The sequence below is a fragment of the Solanum lycopersicum genome, chromosome 12 (genome assembly GCF_036512215.1).
Source record: "Solanum lycopersicum chromosome 12, SLM_r2.1".
NCBI classification, from domain to species: Eukaryota; Viridiplantae; Streptophyta; class Magnoliopsida; order Solanales; family Solanaceae; genus Solanum; species Solanum lycopersicum.
The window spans coordinates 64,508,323-64,527,935 of record NC_090811.1 but is presented as its reverse complement, the minus strand read 5'-3'; the positions used below and the strand labels follow the sequence as shown (position 1 = coordinate 64,527,935).

General features: G+C 30.8%; 4 protein-coding genes and 1 pseudogene across 4 annotated transcripts; all 5 read right to left on the bottom strand.

The window, feature by feature from the left end:
• Positions 1–1,625: 1,625 nt before the first annotated feature.
• LOC101263588 (E3 ubiquitin-protein ligase At1g63170-like) lies at positions 1,626–5,403 on the bottom strand. Its single transcript, XM_004252534.5, has 5 exons — positions 4,361–5,403; positions 3,584–3,706; positions 3,343–3,475; positions 2,170–2,337; positions 1,626–2,067 (listed from the first exon to the last, which is right to left on the bottom strand). Exons 1-5 carry the CDS (start codon positions 4,828–4,830, stop codon positions 1,897–1,899), a joined length of 1,065 nt encoding a protein of 354 aa, XP_004252582.2. The 5' UTR covers positions 4,831–5,403; the 3' UTR covers positions 1,626–1,896.
• Positions 5,404–9,318: 3,915 nt separating this feature from the next.
• LOC104644305 (pathogenesis-related protein R major form) lies at positions 9,319–10,271 on the bottom strand. The gene is given in 2 exon segments (XM_010316183.4): positions 9,319–10,062; positions 10,065–10,271. Coding segments are annotated over 2 exon segments (681 nt in total). The 5' UTR covers positions 10,153–10,271; the 3' UTR covers positions 9,319–9,469.
• Positions 10,272–12,647: 2,376 nt separating this feature from the next.
• LOC101259133 (thaumatin-like protein) lies at positions 12,648–13,406 on the bottom strand. The gene has a single exon (XM_010316184.3). The coding sequence runs from the start codon at positions 13,378–13,380 to the stop codon at positions 12,658–12,660; it is 723 nt and encodes a 240-aa protein (XP_010314486.2). The 5' UTR covers positions 13,381–13,406; the 3' UTR covers positions 12,648–12,657.
• A 1,036-nt stretch (positions 13,407–14,442) lies between these two features.
• LOC101259416 (thaumatin-like protein) lies at positions 14,443–15,627 on the bottom strand (annotated as a pseudogene).
• Positions 15,628–18,205: 2,578 nt separating this feature from the next.
• LOC104645134 (thaumatin-like protein) lies at positions 18,206–19,127 on the bottom strand. The gene has a single exon (XM_010316186.4). It carries the CDS (start codon positions 19,036–19,038, stop codon positions 18,352–18,354), a length of 687 nt encoding a protein of 228 aa, XP_010314488.2. The 5' UTR covers positions 19,039–19,127; the 3' UTR covers positions 18,206–18,351.
• Positions 19,128–19,613: the final 486 nt, after the last annotated feature.

Sequence of the window (19,613 nt, the reverse complement as noted above, 5' to 3'; positions counted from 1 at the left end):
TATTGCAACTCCAATGGAACTTCACAGGGCAATCGATTATTTAAAGAATGAATTTGAGATGAAAGATCTCGAAAAGACAAAATTATGTCTTGGTTTGCAAATAGAGCATTTGACAAACGGTATTTTTGTTCATCAATCTGCATACCAGAAGGTGTTGAAAAGATTTTATATGGATAAAGCACATCCATTAAGTACTTTAATGGTTGTCCGATCACTTGATGCAAATAAAGATCCATTTCGACCTCAAGAAAAGGATGAGAAAATTCTCGGTCATGAAGTACCGTATCTCAGTGCAATTGGTGCACTAATGTACCTTGCTAACACTAGTAGTCCAGATCTTGTTGGCTATGCTGATGCATGATATTTATCTGACCCACACAAAGCTAGATCTCAAACAGGTTATGTATTCACATGTGGGGGTACTGTTATAGCTTGGAGATCTACGAAACAGTCCATCGTGTCCACTTCATCAAATCATGCTGAGATAATAGCTATTCATGAGGCAAGCCGAGAATGTGTGTGGTTAAGGTCCATTATATACCTTATTCGAGAAAAATGTGGTTTGAAATGCGACAAAGTACCACAACCTTGTATGAAGACAATGCAACATGCATAGCACAACTCGGGGGAGGATTCATAAAAGGCGATAGAATGAAACACATTTCACCAAAGTTTTTCTACATACATGAGCTCTAGAAGAATGGTGATATCAACCTACATCGATTCGTTCGAGTACATCAAACACACACACACACACACGCACGCACGCGCGCGCGCGCACACACACACACACATAATTTTTTCTAATATAAACATGTTATCTACGAAAAATTTACTGAGTTCGTCCATATCCATGAACCTCCACCTAGCTTCGCCTCTGCATATAACTACATTAGATTCATTGACAATTAACTAATGTTGATAAATGCTTTAACAATCTTTGTTAACATATATATTTATTGCCACTAAAAACTATTTTTATTATATGGTATATAATAATACGCTTACCATTCACTTAGTTATTACCAAAAATATTAATATAAAAATTACGAAAACAAACCACTATGTACGTTAATATTCATTAAAAGTAGGAAATTAGGAGTAGCAAATTGGATTAAGGTATGTTGTTTGGAGTAAAAAATTATTTGGATCATTTTCCAACAAGCCCAACCAATTGAATATCATACACAATTTATTAGGAAGCTAAGCTTCAAATGTTATAATGTATGTGACCAAGTAATTATAATAGTGACTATGGGATTGCACATCAAAATTTCACCTAAGGTCACATTGCAAGTCCAAAATTTACCTTAGAATATGGTAAGATTGATGGTTAATGTAGCGTTATGAGAATATTGCAAGGCGAGAAATCAAATCCCTATTAACAAAATAAACATTCATGTAATCAATAAATTGAGAAACGAAGATTCTCCGTATTACGAGTCACGGAGTATCAGATAGATAAATATTTACATCCAGTTGAATGCCTCTTTTGTTGTATTCCTAAGATATAAAATCTTATCGGTAAAATATTTAAAGGACAATGTCATTGACACACCTCAAACTAGGAGAATTTCCAATGAATATTAATAACTTCAAGCCTCAAAGTTGATCTATGCACTAGATTTATACACAATATACCACTTTATTAAATACACTACATCTGGCTCTTTTTGCTACACTGGAAGATAACAAAAAATCATAGATCCTTATTACAAACAAATAGAATAAAAGAATAAAAATAAATATGAATATCCAGTGAGACAAATGACATAAGCCTAGAGAAATATGTGTATTTATCCAGCAGAAGCATATGTGTGTGTCTAAACATATGCTATAAAGAGTTGTATGTACAAACTCGCAACGAACACCTAATGTCTTGTCGAAGACACTCTCCTAAACTCTTCCACAGCAACTGCTAGCCCCAAAGACGTTGCGTTTGCAAAGAGGGCAGGTCGCGCTCATATATAGCCATTTGTCGATACAAGGACAGTGAAAAAGGTGACCACAGGGAAGTTCTCGGAGTTCATCTCCATCATCATAAGTAGACAGACATATGGAACATTCCTATTCACGATATATGGACGTGATATAAGCACGTTTTGCCAGAAGCAAATAACACATTGCGGTGAAAAAAGGCAAGGAAAAAAGAAAAGCAAGGCTACGTACAGAATCATCTACGGAAACTGCGTGTTCATCTGTTGGTGTATTCCCCCCACACAGGGTCATGAATCCAGCAATTCCTTGGTTCTCACTAGTACATTTCTTCTCAGTAAAATCATTGCGTTGGAATATGTACTTTGACAGTTTTTCAACGTCTTCTTTGGTTGCTCCTTTCTGCAGAAAATATCGAAAGAATCATTTACAAAATGTTGCATAAACATTACTATAGTTATAGAATGCGAAAAAAGGAAATTCCTTGATCCACGATTTCCATATATGTTTGCTTGTGAAGAGAATACAATGGGAGAAACCCAGACATGATGTTAATCATCAATTAACACGTGTGTTTACAAACAACGAATACCTTCTACGGAATGAGCTGCTGAAACTTGGAGCCCATTCATGTTCTTGAAATAGGTAGATTGATCTTGTTCTGCGATTCTACATCAACCTAATTACCCGACATAATGACAGTCTGCCACTATCGACACCAAGAATGAAGATCAAGCACTTCATTGAATTGCCAATTATCTTAATTAACTAAAATGTGCATTCCAGTTTCTTCATGAAAGAGCATCCCGAGGATCTCCTTTCAGAGAACGGAAAACATATATCTTCAGGGAAATGAAAGTCTATCGACCACTTCTTTAATACTCCTAAAGGAAACGTTGAATTCTAAGTTTCCAGTCTACCAATGGCAGCTTTAATGTTTCAACAACGTAATAAGCTGTTGTGAGCAGCCGAATTCATCTTAAACTTATCAATAGCAGGAACAAGTCAAATCTACATTTCACGACATTAACCTAGTCTAATTACGCAGGTTACTCATGCAACCTTACTTTTTTGCACGACTATTTCTTCTGCTTCATCCCAGTAGCTCTCGAATGCGTTAAGGGCATCATAAAACACAATCAATCTACAGACTGAATAAGAAATTTCATTAAGTTCAACTAAGATAAACAGGTGGATAGGCAGAGCACTTTCACATGGCATTCATAAGAGTCAGCACTCCAGTGGATCGAACCACAACAAGCTAATTACATAAGATTATCAATCATCTTATCGTACCTATATGGCAGAGATCTAGTTCAAATACAGATTCCCCAAAAAAGAATTACTCGTAGAGAAAATGATACAAAAATAAAGTTAAAGAAACTAGAAAAATCACGAGACCATTACCTTATCAGCTACAATGTATAGAACAGCAATAATACATGGAAAGCAACAGCAAATTCCGAGACCAATAGCACAAGCCAGCACAAGTAAGAAGATCACAAAGAATACATCAAAAGCCAAGAAAACAATGCAAAGCCTGCAGCATTCAGATTAAGTTATTAAAGATGACATCTTTGATTTGATAAATAAACAGAAAATAAAGGCCATACATTTTGCTTAGATAACGAAAGTTTTCCATGCATACCAGTACAATTGAGGGGATTCATCCACAATTCGCTGACCACCAGCACATACCCAATAAAATCCAATGACCCACCAGAATGACGATATCAATGTATTTGCAGTATCCATATACTTCGTCACATTACTGTACCATTTTTTCCCGAAAACAAAAATGTTATACACACCAGCATTATAACTAAAATCACTGCAGTTTCTCAGCTTACAACAACAACAACAACATACCCAATGAAATCCCACAAGTGGAGTCTGGAGAGGGTAGAATGTAAGCATTACCTTACCACTATCTCGTGGAGGTAGAGAGGTTGTTTCTCAACTTAAAACACATAAACAATCCTACCAACTACGACGGGATAAAAAGACATAGAAAATAGAAACAAGCAACATTACAAGGTAAAGAACTTCACTTTAGCTTCCAAATGTAACAAAAATACATTCCTATTCATGAAAAATCCGTTGTCTCCAGCTTTGAAACTCAGTGAATAATGGGTCGTTCCCTCTACCCTTCTTTACCTGGCTCACCAAGTGCTATCAACCAAAGCCAAGAGCAATGCATATATAAAAACTACACGGAGGCACATTCAGAATTTAAAGTTCATTTGGAACCCTCATCAAAGAGGGTAACAAAGCTTCAGCAAGTTCTATTTCTATAAGAAAACGAATAAACTACTTTGTTTATTTCTTCTAAATTCCTCGATATAAACACAAATATGCATGACTTTCAGTATATATTTGAAAAACTTAAGTAGCAATTCCAAATTCTTTGAGAATATAAATATACCTTGTTCTATCCGGGGTTAAATCAGCCAAAGTAATATAACTCGAATCTACAGTAGGTCTCAAAACCCCATCTCCAGTAAACAACGATTGCCCATAACCTCTTCTCTGAAACTCCAAATAAACACTAACAACATGAATCATACAAAGAAAACAATACCCAATAATCCAAACCCTTAAAGGCATTTCCAATTTTTCATTTCTACTCAACACCAAAACCACAACAGCAGCAATAATATACATGAAATTCCACAATAGATCAATAATCACAACAGGTTTTGAATATGCCCAATTACTCTGTCGATCATCAATTTGCTCGGACGGTTCATGCATCATCAATGCCCTTCGATTGCTAGCTCTTTGCATAAATCTAATCGTTTCACGAACACTGTAACGATTCGTCGATCGAAAAAGAGACAATCCGTCATTGCTTGATCTTAATAATGGTGAACTCGATGGACTTGGTAAAAACATATTTTTTCATATGATTTGAGAGAAATATTGTTGAATCAATAATAATAATTTATTTATTTATTTTTGTATAATTGTTAAGAAGAAGCAAAATGTTCAAAGGGACCAAATAATTGGATATGGTTTATGAAAAAAATCTAAGTGATAATTTATATAGACTTATTTAACAGTATTTCAAAAATTGGAAATTTCCTATTCTCCTTACTTTGTTGTCCCATGTGGCAACTTTATTTTTTCCGTTAGTTACTCGAACTCATAGTTTCAAGATTTAAAAGATTGTTTACTGAGTAATTTTTTTATTTTATGTGATAATTTATTTTTAGTGTGTTCTAAATAAATATTATGAATGTAAAGTTTGAAAGTTTTTTATTTTTAACATTGATTTTTTTAAACATTAAATTTAATAATATCACTTAAATTAAATAACGAAATATTGGATATAACAAGTGTGATGGTTTAGGAGTTAGGATTGATAAAGTTAATTTTTTTTTTTAATTTTTAAGATTGATTTTTTCTGAAAACATTAAATTAAATAGTATCACTTAAATTAAATAACGAAATATTGGATATAACAAGTGGTGGTTTAGGAGTTAGGGCTATTTTTCTAAAAGTTGAAGAAAAAAAAAGTGAGTGGAAATTATCATTTATTTAAAATGTTTCTTTTTTCTCAAAAATATTTTAAAATTTCAAAAATAAACAATTAATAAAGTAATAGAGGTATAAACCTAAATTACAAAAAAAAAAAGGTTTAAGTATGGACTATTTTATTTTCCACATATAACGCATTTATTTAGTGCGATAAATAAGTTTATTGATTATAACGATTATTAAGAATGATCCATAAATATATTTTATATTACACATTTTTCTCATATAACGCAATTATTTAGTGCGATAAATAAGTTTATTGATCATAATAATTACCTAGCTTGTTACGTACGTAGAACTTATATTTCGCATTGAATAAGTGTTTTATATGTAGATTTTATCAAACTTTAATGATTTTAATTACTTTTTATCTTTTAAATTACGACACTACTAAAGTGATCCCACCTAAATTCCATTTCAAAGGTTTATTTGGCTAAAAAAAAGTGTTAAAAGTACTCTTTAACTAACATATTAACGAGATTAATTTAAAAATTATGTACATTAAATGTCCTCTTTGATGTTGAGGGCGTTCAAGAAACAAAGCTAATTAATCATATCTACAAGGAAAGAGAAAAATAATTGTTAGGAATAAAGGTTGGAAAAATACTTTAATTTTAGTCGAAATTACTGTTATGAAATTAAATTTTATGAAGGACTTTATACCTCCTATACTATTTAAAAGTGTATTTTAAAGGTATATATGTGCTCACGTGGACATATTCTATGTAATAATGCATTATTTTAATGTCCATATGACACATATATATCTTTAAAATACACTATTAAATAGTGCGAGGGTGAAAAATATTTTCTAAAATTTGATATTGTTACATCAATTTTGATTAAAATATAAAATATACTATTAAATAGTGTAGGGATATAATTTTTTTTCTAAAATTTGATATTATTACAATAATTTCGATCAAAATTCAAATATATTTCTAATTGTCCCCTTGAATAAAAGCAGCTTTAAAAAAGTACTTTTGAAAATGCTGAAACTTATTTCTAAAATAAGCAGTTATGCGTTTGGATAAAAGTGCTGAAGTTGTTATGCCAAACGTGAAAAGGGGAAAATAGAAGAAAGAGATGTTAGGGTTATATGGGTAATTTGAAGATTGTATAAAAATATTAAGGGTAAAAACATAAAAATGTGGTCAACTTAAAACAGCTTATAAGCTAAAAAAAAACACCCCTACCCCAGTTTTTAACTTTTGGGTTAAAATAAGTTTTTTTTTAACTTAAAATAAGTTATTTTGAGTATTGTCAAACAGTTAAATAAGTCAAAAACCAGCTTTTAAGTCAGTTTGACCAGCTTTTAAGCTGAGCCAAAAAGGAATGATTGATTTGCTTATATCAACTTACAAAAAGTTGGATATATCTCTTAACAAAAATGATTATTTTGGTGAAAGAAATTATCATTTTTACCTATAATGTAAAAAAAATTCAAAACAGGACGAACTTAGAATTCTTAAAAAAAAAAGAGTAAATCTAACTCTTTTTTTTTACGAGAAGTGATAGGTTATAAGAAATATATTATATGCTTAAACTTCGACCGAATTATACAAATCTTAGTCTCATGATGAATGGAACTTGATTAAGCTAATTTAACATATATATTGAACTTAAATATCAAATATATCGTGAACGAAGTTTGAAATTATGTAAGGAACACGAAAAGTTAAATTTATGATTACTTAATAATCAGCTCAAACTTAAACGAATCGAACATGCCACGTCTTATACAAAACAATTTCATCCCTTTTCAATAACTTCAATAGACAAGTCTTTGTTAATCGATGCAGAGCCAGAAGTCTAAAATTTAATTTTTCCAAATTGTTGAATTCTAAATTAATAACATTCACATATTTAATTGAGATAAATATAAGATTTGATCCAAAATCATTACTAAGTTCGATCAAATCCATATATAATCTATACTCTAGCTCCGTCCCTGCTTGATGTAGCTTTATTCGAGCCAAATACGCAATTTGTTTGCGTGGTTAATTTTTGCTCCTAACTTCTCTTGACTACTTAATCTAGCCTTCTCTATTCACTAATTGTATTTTATTAGGCATGCTAATTCATTGACTTGAAAATAATAACTTAGCAAAGAATTATAAGAAATTTGAGGTACTAAAATGTAAGAACTAGGGCAAAAAGATACTTATGAATAATAAGAAGTTACTGGAGGCTTCGTTGGTATTAGGTTTCTATTTTCAGCCCATGTATCCAGATTAGTAAATCAGAAATAATAAAAGATGAAAGAAAAAAAACTCTTTGAATCCACAAAATTCACTGTATTCTTATAATTTTTAATACCTTCAAGCAATCGATGTTGTAGATTAATTCTTCCAAAGATAAAACAGATTAACTATTAAAGAAGTGGCGGTATCTCAAACTTCGATAATTTCATCGAACTCTAAAGGACAACAAAACGAGATCACACACAGACACAATTGATTGATCTTGTTTTCTAAGAAATTTATACAAAAGAAAGGAAAAATTCGATGCAGAAAAATGAGAGAAAGTCTTCCTATTAATGACCAACAACCAACAGAGATGATAAAAGTCACAACTTTTTCGGAAAAAGACAATCTTTCAAAAAGGTCGATCACAATCCTTTAAAAAAGGCATAACCTTTCGTAAAGTCAAGATCCTTTAAAACCCCACACATATTATCATGTGTCAAATCTTGATTGGTCCTACTTTTTAGCTCGGTTTTTATCCAATAACAAAATGACACCTCATATTCTTTCATTTCCAATAATAATGAAGTACTTCTCAATGATTTTTTAGCTCAATAGATAGTAATAATGATGTAAACCAAACTTACATTGAAATTTCAAACATCCTAATTTAGAAGTAGCAATTCAAGAAAATTATGTGTTTATTCATTTGTAAATTTATGGACAAAATTCCACTGGGATGTTGAAACCATCCTAATGTGTTGAAATTGCAATTAGTTCGGCCCCAAATACAAGCGTTTTTAGTTGTGTTTACCTCGATTTTCCATGTTCCATCGTACTCGAATTTGTTTGCCTCTGCTTGCGTTGTGAAGAGATGAGAAGTCACAACATAGAAAAATATGAAAAGGATTTTTGACCATACGATTACTCATATTTTCTTTGAATTACTTGTGACTATCTTTGGACTAGATATTTTTAAGAATGAATATATAGTCAATAGTGTTTACTCAATTAGTCAATTAAAATGGTGCTTAACTTTGTAATAGAGAGGAGAGGAAGACTTTGACTTCATTACTGAGAATTTATAGTAACCTTAAGACGTGTGGTAGGTAGAAAATAGACATAATGCATGGTGTGATTAGTATATGTCGCGTAGTTTACGTGTGTCAGTTTGTACACATTTAAAATTTGGATGTTAGTTAAGACTAAGCTAAATCATACATTTTTATAATATGTCTAGGAAATAGTTATAATAACTACATTCTCCGTCCACTTTTATTTGTCCACTATACTTAGATTGTCCATCTTTTTACTTGTCCAGGTTAGAAAACTAAGCCAATACTTGTAACAATAACTACCCCCCCTCTCTCTTACTAGATTTCACATATGTGCTTTTACTTATTCGATATTAATGGCGTGACATGATCTTGAAGAAATAATAGATAAAATGACAATTTTACTTGAGTATTAGTAAAGAGAGGCATGTTCACTCCATTTCCTATATTTTAAGATCATATTTGACTCTTTTTTTTTGGTTATTAATAAGGTATGTGCATCAACTAAGTTAAAAACATATTTTAACTAACCATATATATGATGTTTTATGAGCTAAACTAGTAGAACCATATTTAAAAAAACCATTGAACGACCAGGCATATAATTGTAAATATAATTTAAATAGTCGTGTATTTGTATTTTGCCTTATAAATAGCACATATTCTGACCCTTGCTATGTACAAAGGCCTTTTTTATTCAAATAGATATAATATGTAGTTCTTAGTACTATATAGTTCTAATTTTTGTAGCTTTCAAGGGCAAAAGACAACCTTGTAATTTGTTCCAGCAGGACATGTAAACAAACTTGTTGGATCATCTTGTGGATAACTATAAGCATCTGGGCATCTTTGTTTGAAAAATCTCGAAAAATCAGTAGGACCACATGACCCTGGCCCATTTGTACAACAAAATTCATTCGTCTTGAAAACCGTGCACGGGTTGTTACACCCGCCGGGTGCCCGTAATTCGTTTGGACATTGATCATTAATAGGTGCGTTGCATAGGAGATTACGACACCCACCGTTGATTGGGCTGAATTCCATAGGAATATTGAATCCATCGACTAGAGAAATATCGACAAAATCCAAGTTATTGGGCTGATTTAGAGCAAATTCGGCTAAAGTATTGGGTGGACTACCATAACCTTGACATTCTAACAGCCCATTACAATCTCCAGTCTCGCATTTGCCTCGGCCACTACCATCAAAGTTACAATTGGTTCGGCCCCAAATGCGAGCCTGGGTTGTTCCTGGATTCACATTAATGTTCCAAGTTTGACCCGAGTCAAGTCGTCTACCTCCCCCAGGGGAGGCACCGGCCCAGACCGGGTAGGTGCATCGATTGTAATGTCAAAAGTGGCAGCATGAGTGACATACAAATTGTATTGACCAAAGTAAAGGAAGACAAAAAGGGGGAAAAACTTGAGAAAATGCATACTTTAAAAAAAAAAAAAACAATAATAGTGTGTTCTAAACTTGAGAATGTGTTTATTTTGAGACACAATCTATGGGTTTAAATAGCTGATTTAATGTCCTAGTATGATGAACTTTCATAGATTCTAACTTCTAAGAGCCTTTGAAATTTCAAACAACTCAATTTTCTTGTGGAAAATTGTATAATAGTCCTTGATTTATTGAAATTTTAATGTTGGTCCTTGTGTTATCTACATAGGCTTAGATAGAAATTTCTTTTAGGTGGAAAATGGAATTTATCATGAAGACATAGACTCATTGTGTGAAAGAGGTAAGAGCGTGTGATATGCTATTGTAGGTTCGAGCCCCCTATCATATCTGTCATTTCCATCTCTTCACCTGATAAAAGGTTGTCGAAATATTTGACACCCTACAGATCTCAACCTAACTAACTTCAATCGATTTTTCAAAAGTTATTTAAAATGTGCAACGTTATACCATGCGATAGTGATTCTTCATAAATTTGACAAATTGTTGATTTATCATATATTATGGTAACTTTGTATTGTCGCTCCGCAATTAAAGGTTCTGTGGGTCTAATAATAATGATAATCCAAATATAATAAACTTTCTGTGTAAATGGACTGAAAATACAAATTCCAATTAATTTAAGATTAAATATTACAAGGATAATAATTACTAGAATTTACCAATAACTGATGTATTAAATTCTAATTATCCCTATTTTTGTCCTTGTTATTGTGATTGCAAAGTATATCTCTTGTTTATTTCGTATCATACATACAATTTGTCTGACTAACTTTTATTTGTAATTCTCTTGAAATATCTATTTATTTTTGTGACCAAGTTTTTTTGCTTGTTAAATCGTCTTATTTGTTGATGTGTTTAATCAATCATGTATTATATTAAATTTGTATTGTTTCTTTGTAATCCGAAGTACCATAAGCCTAGTATATATATATATATATATATATATATAATTTTATTTTTTTTTGATTGCAAAGTCCGTTTCTATCGTCCATTTCGTGCCAAATGGGCAATTGTTTTGTGTGGCTAATTTTTATTAGGCCTCATAATTTCATTGACTAGGAAATTCTTCACTAAGCAAAAAATAAGAAATTTGAGTACTAAAATGTAAGAAATAGGGGGAAAATAGGAACATCTTCATATTATTAGGGCCCACTTAGTTAGGCGAAATGAAATCATTATTACTTTTATGTGTTTAAAAAAGATTGACATAGTTTGACTTGAAATGAAGTTTAAGAAAAGAAAGAAAACTTTTTAATTTTAAGATTCTAAACTAAAGTTATGTCAAATGTATCAAAATGTCATTTAATATTGTGGTGTTAAACATGCCACGTAGAAAACTAAAGTTAAAGTGTTGTCAAAAAAGAAAATGAGTCATTTTTTTTAAATAGACTAAAAAGAAAATAGGATCATTATTTTTTAAACGAAAGAAGTATATAATTTCATATAAGATAAAGTTGATATTTTATTTGAACATATAATATAAATTTTTTAAGTTATAATTTTTTGCTTATAAACATAAGATGAGAACTATTGAAATTATCCAATTTCTTTGTACAGTCTTACCAAATAAGCAACATAAAAGAATTTATTGATGAAATTAGTCCAATAAAAAGATAAAATCGAACATGAATTATATTGTATTATTCTTTATTTTAAGCCCTTTGTTAGTCAATGCGATTAGTAATTATATATCATCATGTTCATATTTCATAAATTTTTCATCATGCATTTGTTATTCTCGCAAAAAATATTACATAGATATAAAATGGTGAGTGTTTTTTTTTTTAATAAAAATGTAACTTGTGGGGAATTTCTATATTTAAGTAGCGATAATAATGTAAACCAAACTTACATAGAAATTTCAAACCTATTAAAAGAAGCAACAATTAAAGAAAAAAGATATGTCACAGAAATTTCAAACGACTTTAAGAAGCAACAAATATGGAAAAAATTATCATAGAAATTTCAACCATTTAATTTAGACATAATACATAAACATGATCCTTAACTTCGCGTTATTTGGCAATTATGACTCCTAACTTTAGATGTGCACAACGTAGACTTAAACTTGTATAAAATTTTCATGTAGAGTGTCATGCATGACGAATGTGTCAATTTGTTCAATATTATACAAGTTTAAGTGTTTGTTTGTGCACATCTAAAGTTAGGGGTCGTAGTTGTCAAATGACGTCAAGTTAAGGGTCATGTTTATGTATTATGTCATACATAAATATATATGTTCTTTTACTTGACCTTTTCTCATATTTATACTTTCAATTTTGGTGGTACACAATCAGGCATTTAACTTGTATAAAGTTGAACAAATAAACACACGAGTCTTACGTGACGTAATACACATAGAACACAATGTAGAATGAAAATTACCTTGTAGGATGCCAGATAGGACGTGTGTGTACTTTCAGTGTATCTACCTGTGCTGCACATCTAAGGTTGGAGGACATAAATATGAATTGAAATCAAGTTAAAAAAATATATTTATGTATTATGCATAACGGACAAAAGACAATTTTATAGATAGTTCCGCTAGGACAAGTAAAAAGACTACTTAAATCATCAGAAGGATAACTATAAGAAGTTGAACATCTATCCTTAAAAAACTTCGAATAATTAGTCGGACCACAATTTCCAAACGTACAACAATATTCGCCAGTCTTGAAAATCGTACAAGGATTGTTACATCCTCCAGGTGTCCTTAATTCATTTGGACATTGTCCTATGATGTCCGCGGTGCATCTGATCCTAGTAGAGCACTCATCCGCGAACACAGGACTAAATTCCATTGGGATATTGAAACCATTAACAAGAGATATGCCTATAAAATCAGCATCATTGAATTGATTCAAAGCGTATTCAGCCAAAGTGTTTGGGGGTGTACTACTAAAAGTTTGACATTCGAGTAGTCCATTGCAATCCCCCGTCTGACATTGCCCGCGCCTTAATGAGTCAAAATTACAATTGGTACGACCCCAAATACGACCTTTTTTAGTTGAGCTTGTGGTCATGTCTGGCTCGATTTTCCATGTATCACCATACTCGAGTCGTCGTCCCCCACCGGGGACGGCTGCTGCCCATATGGTAAAAGGACAATTATTTTGTATGTCGATTATTGCGTTTGCTTGATTTAAGAAATGAGAATTCATAATATAGAAGGATATGAAGAAGGATTTAATGAAGCTCATGTTTGCTATAAGAATAAATGTGATAAAAAAATAACAAATGAAATTTGTAATTAAGTCTAGCTAAGGACAATTAGTCAATAGATTAGTTAAATATTTGGTGACACACGAAAGAGAGGGAAGACTTTAATTTTGACTTTATTACAATGAAATTATAAAAATATCTAGTGATGCGTAATATATAGATTTTCTGTGTTAACATATCAAGAATACTCTCATTATATTGGTCACGGCCTCTCGGGATATTACCTCACTAGAAAAAAATACTTGTCATTGAATTGTTTGCCTGAAAATATTAGTTACTTTATTTATTTTTATTTATTCATTATTTTAAACATAAATTTTCGTTTTTACTTGTCATGGCTTTAACATATCAAGAATAATCTCATTATATTGATTACGAGATATTGGTCACTGAATTGTTTGTACGAAAATTAAAAGTGAGTGCGTAAATGAGGTAAAAGTTTATGGAAATAAGGGTTAAAAGCAAGTGAATTAGGTTCGATCAAATTCCCTTTTTTTTGGGTGGGGGGTGGGGGGGGCTAAGTCAAGAAAACAAGAATAAATTATCTATAATATCTATTTTGCTTTAAAGAATAAAGAGCAAGTCAGCAAACTCAAAAAAACTGAAAAGTATAAAATAACTTATCGAGTCATTAACAAAGATACTTCTATTAGACAATGAAAATGAAATAATCAATTGAAAAGTTGGATCAATTTATCCATTTGATATTGTTACTGTTTGAAAGTCATCTTTTCTGCAAGGTACATTCATAAAAAAATAAAATGATTATAAGTTAGTCAATAACCGCACGATAATTGCTAATTTATTACCAAACAACTGATATTTTATAGGTTGACTATCGGATTAGTAAATTTAAAAATCGATATTCAATAGACCAAATCGTTAAGTAAAATTATCCATCCGATCTATTCGATAAGCAGCCCTACTAAACTGTAAGAATTGAGGCAATAAAAATAAGAAAACCAAACTTACATGGTAGAAATTTCAAACGTTCTAAGAAACAACATTTAAAAGAAAATATGTTTGATCAATTTAAAGACAAAAATACGACTCTATAGCTAGTTCCACTAGGACAAAGAAAGGCACTAGTTGAATTATCCGCGGATGCATAACTAAATTCCATAGGGATGTTGAAACCATCTAACAAGAGATATGCACAAGAAATCATTATTGTTGAATTGGTTCAACGCGTATTCAGCTAAAATGTTTGGGGGCGTACCATAATCTTGAAATTCAAGTAGTCCATTACAATCCCCCGTTTGACATTGACCGCGCCCTAATTTGTTGAAATTGCAATTGGTTCGGCCCCAGAGTCGTCGACTATTTATAGTTGTGTTTACCTTAATTTTCCATGTTTCACCGTACTCAAGTTGTCGTCCCCCACCAGGGACGACTTCTGCCCATACCGTGAAGGGACAATTAATTTGTATGTCGATTATTTTTCAAATCATTTATTTTCTTAATTGATTTTTTAAATTCAAATATGACAAGTAAACGAAATTGAATAGAGTACTTGTAATAACCTGGGTAGAAGACAACCTTGTAATTTGTACCAACAGGACATGTAAACATACTTGTTGGATCATCCAGTGGATAACTATAAGCATCTGGACATCTTTGTTTGAAAAATTTCGAAAAATCAGTAGGACCACATGACCCTCCACCATTTGTACAACAAAATTCATTCGTCTTGAAAACTCTTCACGAGTTGTTACACCTACCGGGTGCCCGTAATTCGTTTGGACGTTGATCATTAATAGGTGCTTTGCATAGGAGATTACGACACACTCCGTTGATTGGGCTGAATTCCATAGGAAGTTGAATCCATCGACTAGAGATATATCGAAAAAGTCGAGGTTATTGGGTTGGTTAAGTGCAAATTCAGCTAAAGTATTGGGTGGACTACCAAAACCTTGACATTTTAACCGCCCATTACAATCTCTAGTCTGGCATTTGCCTCGACCATTACCATCAAAGTTACAATTGGTTCTACTCCAAATGCGACCCATGGTTGTTCCTGGATTCACATTAATGTTCCAAGTTTGGCCCGAGTCAAGTCGTCTGCCTCTCCCAGGAGAGGCAGCGGCCTAGACCGTGTAGGTGCACCGATTGACTTGAGGAAATGCATATTACTTTTCGATTTGAGAATGTGTTTATTTGAAGACACTTTCAAATGGGTTATTCATTTAGTCTAGTGTAATGAGTTTCATAGAAATTCTCTTGTGGAAATTAGTGGCTTTTAGTATGTGAATTATTTGAAAATTTCATTACTGCTATTCACGTTATTTATTCCTTTCATTCAATAATAGTTATCCACTATACTATTTTAAAATGTTTCTAACAATGAGAGTAGTAATTTATATTTAATCTTCAATTAATTAAAATATTAAATCTCTGTTATTGTTCGTGTCATATACGCAACCTATTTGTTGGTTCTTCTCTTCAAAAATCTTGCCTCTTGACTTGTAAGCCCCCTTTACTAAGGGAGTTCATCCGAAACTCTTTTGGTGAAAAATTATATTATTTATATATGCTTAAAATATTTTTATATGTGTATATAGTAAATGTTGAATCTCCTTCGACTACTTCATATGTCTATTTCTACAGATTTTGAATCCGCTTATTGAAAAATTATGATTCCGTCTCTGCTGATAAGTCAAGCCATCACTATAATTGAACTTTTATAGGCTTGGTAATTTGAAAAACATTTATAATGGACGTGACCATAAATTTAAGAAGAATCATATATTACTAAAAGCATGAACAAAAAAGTTGAAAGTTGAATTACGGTTTTACCCCTTCTATAAATTAAATTGTTATAAAATATTTCAATATTTGATTGTATAAATTTAGTTAAATGTTAATGACTTTTAGACTTCCTAAGATTAATTCCTAATTAAATATCTAATTTATTGATATTATATTGAAATATTTTATAACAATTTAATTTATAGAAGGGGTAAAACCGTAATTCAACTTTCAACTTTTTTGTTCATGCTTTTAGTAATATATGATAATCTATATGTATATAATAATTATTTTTTTTTAAAAAAATCTTTACCTAAATTTCTTTACTTTTCCTCTTTTTATAACTTTTTTCTTAACCACTCTCATGAATAATATAATTGATGTGGATAAAGTATTATCCTTTATGATAAATAATGAAATTTAATAATTTAAAGGGTGCAAATCTACAAAATGGAGACACACATTGATAATGTCCTCTTGATTATTATTAAAGAATAGCTTCACAAATTTAAATTCATTGATGCTTAATTACATGATAAGAACTTTAGTTGTTCTTTCTATATGATTTGCTAACTTTAATTTTTTTTCATATTCTTCGTCTATTTATTATTATTTTGTAATTACTTATTCAACTTTTATACTCTTAATATTCATAACTCTCATCTTTTCATATTCATAACCTCCAAATATTTAAACTAAAACTTTAAGATATCTTTTGATATTCCTTCAATTCTATTTATATAAATTCAACTTCTTTATCTCATGAAATCCCTACCAAGATTATTAGGCTATTATTTTTATTCTATAGTAAAAGTAGATGATGAAGACTCTTGAGTTTTGATAGGATATGAAAGGAGTCAATAAGAACTCAAAGAGTTATGTACTAATTTTGTACTTATTTTTTCAATCTAATAAGAATAATGTCTATATTGTATATTTTCTTAAATATTCTATTTCTTTTTGTCTTTTTTTTCTCTCTGTTAGACTTCTTAATTTAGTTTTCTATGAATGTTTCATTGCCGTAAGTCTTTATTCTTATTTTGTAATTGTTACATTTTATTATTCATTACAATTTACATATACATTTCCATAAAATTTTAGTCATTCGTATCTATACAAATTCACATGAAACATACGCTCGAAGCACGTGCTCAGAAACTAGTATATAAATAGGAACGGAGAAAGTAAAGTTTAAGTCAATAAATGGTGCTTAACTTGTAATGGCGAGGAGATTAAAAAGAGAGAGGGAGACTTCTGACTTTATGTACCATGAAATTATAAATATCTAAGCGGAATATATAGAAAATGAAATCTCTTTGGTTTATTTTTACTTGTTCATAAAAGACTTAAATATGTTATTGAATATTGAGAAAAAATTTATTTATGTCATTCGTTTTAAGTTTTGACTTATTTATATCATTTCTATTTGAGAAAAACTCATTCATGTCATTATTTGTTAACTAAAAAAGTTTCAATTTTACAAAATTATTTTTTAAACGTGATCAATTATGAATCGGCTGCATTATTGATCAAGTCATTTTTTTAAAAGGAAAAAACTCAAATATGTTAGTTGAACTTTAAGAAAAACTCATCTTTGTCAATCGTTTAAGTTTTGACTCATCTTTGTTATTTCAGTTAATAAATAATGACATGAATAAACCTTTTCTCAAACGGAATGACTTTAATGAACCAAATTTTTAACACATGACATAAATAATTTTTTTTTTCACAAAATATGATGTCATATTTGAGTCTTTTTCACTTTTAAATATAGATTTTCATGACTTTTACTTGTCGTTTTTAACATATCAAAAAAAAAATACTCTCATTTTATTTGTCACCAAGATATTACTTCCGTTGGAAAAAGATACTGATCACTGAATTGTTTGCTTAAAAAATCATGAATATGTAAACAAGGTAAATTAGGTTTGATCAAACAAACTTGTTCTTTTTTTCTTTTGGCTAAGTAAAGAAAACAAGAACAAATAGGCTGAATAATTAACTAACCAAAAAATAAGAAAATTTGAGTACTAAAATGTAAAAATTAGAGCAACATAAATAAGATGTTCATATTCTCATAGCTCAATCAAGGAATTGTGTATTACAAGTGAGAAATAAGATGCCCTATAACAATATTGATTTACTAATTGCATAGAAATTTCAAATGTAAAGAAACAACAATTAAAGAATATATTTTTAATTTATGGACAAAATACGACTTTATAGCTAGTTCCATTAGGACAAGTAAATGTACTACTTGAATCATCTCTAGAATAACTATAAGAAGTTAAACATCTATCCTTAAAAAACCTCGAATAGTTGGTCGGACCACAATTTCCAGACGTACAACAATAAACATTCATCTTGAAAACAGTACAAGGGTTGTTGCATCCTCCAGGTGTCCTTAATTCATTCGGACATTGTCCTATGATGTCCGCAGTGCATCTGATCCTGACAGAACACTCGTCCGCGGACATAGGACTAAATTCCATTGGGATGTTGAAACCATCAAGAAGAGATATATCCAAGAAATCATTATTGTTGAATTGGTTTAAAGTGTATTCAGCTAAAGTTGTTGGGGGTTTACCATTACCTTCACATTCGAGTAGTCCATTGCAATCCCCCGTTTGACATTGACCCTTGCCTAATGAGTCAAAATTACAATTGGTTCGGCCCCAAATACGACCGTTATTAGTTGTGTTTACCTCGATTTTCCATGTTTCACCGTACTCTAGTTGTCGTCCCCCGCGGCTGTGGGGGACGGCTGCTGCCCATACCGTGAAGGGACAATTGTTATGTATGTCGATTGTTGAGTCTGCTTGTATTGAGAAGAGATGAAAAATTATAACATAGAAAAATATGAAGAAATTGATGATACGATTACTCATATTTGATTTGAGAATTAATTAATGCGATGATAACAATGAATAAGAAAGATTGAATTTGTAAATAAGGCTAAAGATAAGAACGACTTGTCAATATAGTTTACTCATTAGTCAATAAATGGGGCTTTAACTTGTAAAAGAGAGGAAGACTTTGACTTAGGAAAAAGCTATGAAGAATCGTATAGAAAATAGAGGTAGTATATATTGTGTATTTTAATTTGATATTTACTGATATTTGTAATTTTTAATTTTGGATTTGAACAAGTAAACACTTGAATTTGTATAGAGTTGAACAAGTAGATACGTGTGCTTTATATGATGTTCTATAAGACAATTCATGTGAGATATGCTAGAACAAATTTATTTACCATATATATAAGATATTATTGTGTATATTTATGCACACCGAAATACTGAAAGTCATATAGTAGAGTTTGCTTATAGTTATTCAAGTACAAATACCTTCGACCCCTTTGTAAATTACTTTTTTTAAAAAAATATTTTAAATTTTTTTTCTAATCTTACCTTTTCTTATTATTTTCCCAAGATAAATTTAAACGGAGCTAATTTTTGATGCT